The sequence below is a fragment of the Fukomys damarensis genome, unplaced genomic scaffold (genome assembly GCF_012274545.1).
Source record: "Fukomys damarensis isolate Sample0158 unplaced genomic scaffold, DMR_v1.0_HiC HiC_scaffold_39, whole genome shotgun sequence".
Taxonomy (NCBI): domain Eukaryota; kingdom Metazoa; phylum Chordata; class Mammalia; order Rodentia; family Bathyergidae; genus Fukomys; species Fukomys damarensis.
The window spans coordinates 15,760,144-15,767,321 of record NW_022900951.1 but is presented as its reverse complement, the minus strand read 5'-3'; the positions used below and the strand labels follow the sequence as shown (position 1 = coordinate 15,767,321).

Below are 7,178 nucleotides of genomic sequence, written 5' to 3'. Positions count from 1 at the left end.
CTCCCCTCCCCTCCCCTCCCCTCGCCTCCCCCATCTTTTCATCTTCTTTTCCTTCTTTTCAGTACCTGAGATCGAGCCCCACTGGTTATATGCCCAACCCTTTTTAAAAATTTAAAATTTTGACATAGGGTCTTGGTAAGTCACTGAGTTGCTTGGGCTGGGCTTAGTCCTCTTGCTTCAGCCTCCCATAGTGCTGCGATACCACACCACATCTGGCTTGTTTACTTGCCTCCTAGATGAACATTGTTGACAACTCCTGCTCCTTTCACACATATCTTTTCAAGGTGATAATCCATTTGGTGAGGTGATTGTAATGCAGAAGGATCCGTACAGCAGGTTTGCCAGAAGCTTCTAGCAGGGCTCATTGTCCAGTGCTCCATGGTTCTGCTGCTGACTGTCTGATGTAAAGGCTGGATGAAGAAAGCGGTATCTATCATTCTGTACATGGAATATCAGGGAAGTTGATTTTTCTCTTTCTAAATTAAAACGAAAAGATACTCTTTTTTGCTATCATCTCAGCAGATCCCTGAAGAGGGTACATCCCACTTTGAAGAGTACTGGCTCAGAAAATGAGCTTAACTTCCTTGCTAAGCTTCAGGTCCTTTAATTGAAGCAATGGGCAATGCACTATTTAATTAGGAAATGAGATAATGTAGGAAGCAGTGTCTAGCACATGAACAGTGGGTACTGGAATCTCAGTTCCTATAGCAAATCTTCAATAGATCAGTCTCTAGGTGATTTGAAGAATGCTGTGTGTGTGCGTGTGTGCGTGTGTGTGTGTGTGTGTGTGTGTGTGTGTTTCCTCTTAGGGATGGTTCTTCCTTTTTTCTTAGGGATACTGCCTAGGCTGGCCTCAAACTCATAGACTCCAGCGGTACTCCTGCCTTAGTCCCACCCCCTTTAGTGGCTAGGACCACAGGCACATGCTGCTGCACCTAGCTGAAAAGCTGTTTTTTGATGGACTTGGTTCTGATTATTCTAATTGCTCAATGTAACTGCTGAGTTGTTTGTCAGTGACCAGAAGAAACTAGAAAAGGTTGCCTTGTTTATGCTCTTATGCTCGTTTCCACTGATAAGTAATAACAGTGGGTCAAAACTCAGCTTTATCCTGGGCTAACCCAACTTGTGATAGTGGAATGAACCAGCTAATTTGGGAGTGGAATAATGATCCAATGATCCAGGAAAAGGAAATTCCATTTTGCATTGCTTTTGAACTGGTTGATTTAGCTGACATTATGAGTGAACAGTGTGAGTGAATAGGATATTCTAAACTGGAAATGCCTTGGGAACTTATTCCTAATGGATATGCAAAGCCCATGCAATGGGGACACACTCTCTTGCCAGCCTTTTTTCCCCCTGGAAATCCAACCTCAGTGTACTGAATTTTTATACTCTTTTGTGCCTTTTGTCTTCTGTGTAAGAAATCTTTGCCAAAGCTAAGGTCATTAAGATTTTCTCTTATGCTTTCTTTTTTTCTTTCTTTTTTGGTACCGGGGATCAAACTTGGGTCCTTGTGCTTGTGAGGCAGGTGGCGGCACCACTAAGCTAAATCCCTGGCCCTCTCTTATGTTTTCTTAGATCTAGAAAAGAGCTCAAAGGCTCCAAATGTTTGGAAATGACAAGGAGAGGGAACTGCTAATTACCCTGATTTGATCAGTACATGCTGTGTGCATGGGTTGAAATATCACAGATACCCCATTAATATGTATGATTATTATATGTTAATTAAAATTCACAAACCAAAAAGTGGTTTATAATTTGAGATCTTACATTTATGTCTGTAATCCATTTTGAATTAATTTTAATATGTGTGCTCTTTATAGAGCTTGTTTAACATTTCCTCTTGCAATATTTTATCATAACTTCTACATTGCTAATTTAGTGCTTGGGGTTTCATTTAATTTTCACTACCCTTTGTGTGTGTGGGGTGTGTGTGTGTGTGTGTGTGTGTATTTATCCATATGGAGTTACAAATGAAAAAGGAAAAGGTGTTGAGATTGGTTTGTATTGAGCAGGGCATAAGGAAGAGCCCAAAATCTAAATGAATTGCATAATCAGTGAATAGATCAGTTAACTAATCTCTGGATTGGTTAGCTCTGCTGGTTTGCATCAGTGCTTTGTAAACAACAAAACCTATCTTCCTCACCTGTTATCTCTGCCTCTTACCAAGTATGAGAGATATTTAGTTTGCCATAGATTAGGAGAACAATTTACAGTAGTATGGTACTGCTGCCTAGGAACTCATCTACTGAGAGGGCAATCATGGTCCTAATGTAGGCAGTCGAAGACATTGGTTCTCTGTGCCATTGGCTCTCTATAACAGCCATCTGTACACATGTTGTCATTGAAGATGGGTGTTTCTTCTGGAGAGTGGAAATTATGGTCCATATTTTGCACAAACGAAGCCCAGGGATGTATGTGTGGGGGTCTCAAGGGCCAAACTCATGTTGTTGCCTTTAGTCTCTACACTTGGGAAAATGATGCTGGACTCCCTCTGGCTGGAGCAAATATTGTTAGACTGCTGTCATCATGTGGCTTCCATGCTGAAGGCTCTACTGGCCTTGAGACCTGTAGGCCACCCTGTCTTTGTCTGATCAAGACCAATACTTTGTGGTTTCTGTGCTGTTGGCTTCAGGCTAACCAAACTTGAGTTGCTGTGTGGCTGTGTTATTTTAAATTTTCCTTTAATATGACTTTACTGGCCTTCCAGGGCTGCTGGGCCTTGGACTTCTGTGACATCTGATCTAAGTTGCGCTTTTTTTTTTCTGTCCCTTCCAGTGGAGGCCATAGTGGAGTTTGACTACCAGGCCCAGCACGACGATGAGCTGACGATCAGCGTGGGTGAGGTGATCACCAACATCAGGAAGGAGGATGGAGGCTGGTGGGAGGGACAGATCAACGGCAGGAGAGGTTTGTTCCCTGACAACTTTGTAAGAGTGAGTACAAAGCAAAACCCTTTTCCTGTCTCCTGGGTGGGCTATGCTGACCAAAGGCTATTGGGCATTTGAGGATGAATTGTGTGGAACTGTGGGCTGTGTTGAAAACTTGATATCCTAGGTGCTATCAAGAAGAGTACGTGTAGTTTTGCCTTTGACATCTGGGATACCTGTTTCGCTTTTTAAAGGCCCAGAATGATCTCTTCCTAAACTCTGTATCACTTAGAAAAGGCTTGCAAAATAGGAAGCTTGTTAAATTGTTTGATTTTTGTACTAGTTTATTTGCCTCAAGAATTTAAAAGAATTTTTCTCTTTTTCATTCCATGCGAAATAGAGGTGAAACTCAGACCACTTAAATGAAGTAGCAATCAATCTAAGTGCAGAATCTGAATTATGCAATTTTTTTATCTTTGTACTCATATTGGCTTTTTGATAGGAGCAATATTATTTTCTTCTACCTCCTTATGTCCATAAAGCTTTGAACAAAACCTGTTTGTTCAGAAAGGTTTTGAAAATTATACCCTTTTCAGAAGTCATTTAGGGCTTAATTACAAAAAAGTAGCCTATTCACATTAATAAATTACATATGCCACAATTGTAAATGCTAGTTTGAATTGTTGGCTAAAAAAGGGATCACCTGGAGACTGTTTCTTGTGGGAAATAGTACCTTGGTCTAAAAGTCCATTGCCATATGCTTCTTATCCAGCACTCAAGAAGAATGGATTGTCCTTGGTAGGAAGAGCTGAATGCAGAAATCCCCAGGTGCTCTGTGGTATCAGACCTTACTTAGGCACATGCCTGGGCTGTGGGGTCAGGCAGTATGGTAGCCCCCTAAAAGGAGCACCAGAGGCTGGGTGGGAGTGTTTTATAATAAGGGATATTGATGAAAAATGTGTGACCTGGTCCCAGCTTCCAGCCCTTGGGCCTTCTAGCTCTACCCTGTGGGAGTCTAAAATGAGTAGGAACCTAGATCAGTCTTTCTTCAGGATTTTGCTATGGGATGGTCCAACCATTTCTTTTTGGTGTTCAGAAAGGTAGGAGTTTTGTTGGTAACATGCTGGTAAACATTGCTTTCTGTAGTGGTAGAAATATGGACACTCTTCCTCCCCCTTCACCCCAGACTATGCTTGAATCTAGAAGTTCTCTAGTTTTATGAGTAGGAAAGCATTACATCCTGGCCACCAGGGATTCACTCTGTTGATTTGTAAATGGGGGGTAATTTTTTGGCCTTTCCAAACATAATCTCCAGTTTTGAGAAAGGACTTTCTTTGAAGTCGAGCCAAATTCTAGTGTAAAAGGAGAGGTTTTTCCAAACAAAAAGAGTAATTGTTGGGACAGTTTTCCAAATAAAAGGGACAAAAAATGAATGAGGAAGGAAGGGTGAGAGAGGAGGATTGTGGGAAAGGGAGAAGAGGACACTGGGAAGAATGAGGGCTGTGGGAAAGAGAAGAGTGTAGCAAGAGAAAGGACAAGCCTGGGAAGAAGGGAGTATAACATGGGGTCTAGTTTTGAGAGGCCTTATCCTGAATTCCTTGAATGTGTTCTGTTGGTTTTGTGCTCCCTATTTCAGGCCACAAAATCCAAAGAATCTAAGAACTGAATTGGAAAGCTCTTATAAAACCTACTTCATTTGCTTTGGGCTCAAGGCTGATATCATACAAGGAATTGTGGAAGGTGAGAGGAAATCAAGGCAGGGAAAGACAGGGCAGGAACTGCTTACAGTGATATCAGGGATTACCTTTCTGGCTTCCTGCCTGTGGGGTTGCCTCAGGCTGCCTGTGTCCCTCATCAGACAGGTGACTGTTCACACCCAGTCCACTTTCCTCTGTGCTTCCTTTCATCCCCTTAGGTTTGGGGCCTCTCTTGTCTGTAACTTTTGACTACTGCCTTGGGGTTTCTCTTAGCCGCTTTATAAAAGTCTCTATTAATCCTGCCTCAGCTTATTCCAGTGTGAGCATGCTGTTTCCCTTTGAGAGCCACTACCTCATCAGCTGCTCTGAGGTTTAAGCAGCACTGTACTGACAGTTTCTCAGCATAGAGGTGACCACCTAGTTGAGGTGTACCATTGGTCCTATTACTAGGTGAGGTATTGGGCCCTTGCCTCTGGGCTGACTCCCTCTGCTCCTGCCTAAGCAGTTGTCAACTGACCTTGGCTTGAGCCCTTGTCCAGTGAGGGGAAGCCATGCTTTTGGGAGGTGCTTGTTTCACTGAGGGTAGAAAGGATGTGGCAGGAATGTCTGGGACTGCACTACTTGTGGTTCTCACATTTGGCAGAAAAAGAAACTTCAATTATTTCAGATGGCTGAGTCTGTTTTCAAGTCTTCACCCTTAAGTCTATTATTGAAAATTCAGTAGGTGGATGCAGTGGAGAGTAACAATAACCAGAACTCCTGTAGAGAATTCTAAAAGCAGAAAATGTGTCTTTGAGTAATAACAGTCATATTGGAATAGGTTTGTCTTTGAAAGTGACTTTATGTATGTTTTATTTAGTTTGAGAATAATTTGTCCATGGGTTGAATTGGGCAGTTTTGTGGAATCCCATCATTTATCAGTGTGCCTTTATGTTAATGTCATTACTGTCAGAGAGCCTGCCTTAAGCATTTTGTCACCTCATTTATCAGATCCTTACCCCGTGGCCCATCTGAGTATACATTCCTTTTTTTTTTTTTAATTTGGTACCAGGGATCAAACTCAGGTCCTTGAGTTTGCAAGGCAGGTGGCAGAACCACTGAGCTAAATCCCCAGCCTTGAGTATGCATTCCTGAAGTATTGGCATTCACTGTCCACCTAAATTCATCACGGTAGTGTCTTTGTCTTTGTATCTTGAGACAAGAATAGTAGCCAGCCTCCTGATATTCTGAACACCAGGCCATCCTGTTGTTAAGAGGAAATATGCTCTTTGCCAGCTCTTGGGCTAAGCTTTGTTGACCCACATGGCCTTTTGGCTTTGTCTTTCTTATTTTTTTCCCCATTAAGTTTATTGGTACATTTGAAACAAACAATACAATGACATTTATCATAGGGATCTTGTATCTTTACATGATATATCTTGGTTCTCATTTTTTCCCCATACCCCTGCCCTCCCTTCACCCCCTTCACCCTTTTTGTCTTTCTTATTTAGTTCTCACTTATTTACTCTGTGGCAAAAAATCCTTTCAAATTATCCTTCCCTGTCTTACCCCTACCTCCTTGCCTATGTGCTGCTTTTGGAGTACATTTTCCTTTATTTCTCCTCCTCTTAAAGATTTTAAAATTTATTTCAAGGTGAAATTTACCTAAAAGCATATAAGCCTCTAGTGTGCGTGATTATTGTTTTTATGTAAGACTGTACCTCTGTAACCACCATCCAGATCAATACTGTTGTTGTCCCTCCAGAAAGTTCCATCCTATCCTTTTCTAGTCATTCCTCCTCCTAGCTAATCTTCATGGATTAGTGTTTCTTATACTTGAATTTTGTATAAATGGATTCACACAATGTGTATTTTTAAAAAATTTAGACTTTATTAATTTATTTTTGGTACCAGGGATTGAACTCAGGACCTTCCGCTTGCAAGGCACAGCCTTGTTCTTGAGAGGCAGGCGCTACACCACTGAGCTACATCCTAGGCCCATAGTACTTTGTTCTTGCTGTATAGTATCCCATGATAATGTATATATCACAATGTTCTTATCTATTCTCCTGTTGATGGATATTTGGGTTGTTTCTAGTTTGGGAATTTCATAAAGGTCTGAACATTCTTGTGTGTCTTCTATGGTCATGCACACTCATTTCGCATGTATATATCCACTTAGGGAATTGTGTTTCCAGTCTTTCTCTGTATAAAGCTGTGGCCTCTACAAGGTGGAGGTGTCACTTATGCTTGAATCTCTTGTGTCACAGGATCCAAATGAGCTAATCACCCATAATCTTAGTGTCAGAGTGCTGGCCTATGAGGATGACTGGTGAAAAGTGCTAGAGCATATAACTCAATCTCCCAGGGATGATTTTGATTGTTGGGCCCTGGAACTATAAAGACTAATTCTTAAACTGAGTGTGGTGGTGCACACTTGTAATCCCAGCACTCTAGGAGGCGGAAAAAGGTGGGTCACAAGGAGGAGTCCAGCCTGGGCAATTTAGTGACTTAGCAAGACCCTGTTTCAAAATAAAAAATGAAAAAAGGGCTGGAGATTTAGCTCTGTGGTGCTGCTGCCTGCCTCGAAAGTACAAGGTCCTGACCAAGTTCAATCCCTGGTACCAAAAAA

At 41.8% G+C, this 7,178-nt stretch overlaps 1 protein-coding gene across 7 annotated transcripts in view; it reads left to right on the top strand.

Annotated features, from left to right (window-relative positions):
- The window catches only part of Sh3kbp1 (SH3 domain containing kinase binding protein 1), a 346,801-nt gene that overhangs the window by 53,271 nt on the left and 286,352 nt on the right, over positions 1 to 7,178 (top strand). For 6 of the 7 annotated variants that reach the window (XM_010643666.3, XM_033760274.1, XM_033760276.1 and 3 more), the window contains exon 2: positions 2,779 to 2,936. In XM_010643666.3, coding sequence (XP_010641968.1) covers positions 2,779 to 2,936 — 158 coding nt within the window. Of the gene's footprint in view, positions 1 to 2,778; positions 2,937 to 7,178 lie in introns of those variants that run through there. The other variant, XM_010643665.3, reaches the window with a different exon arrangement.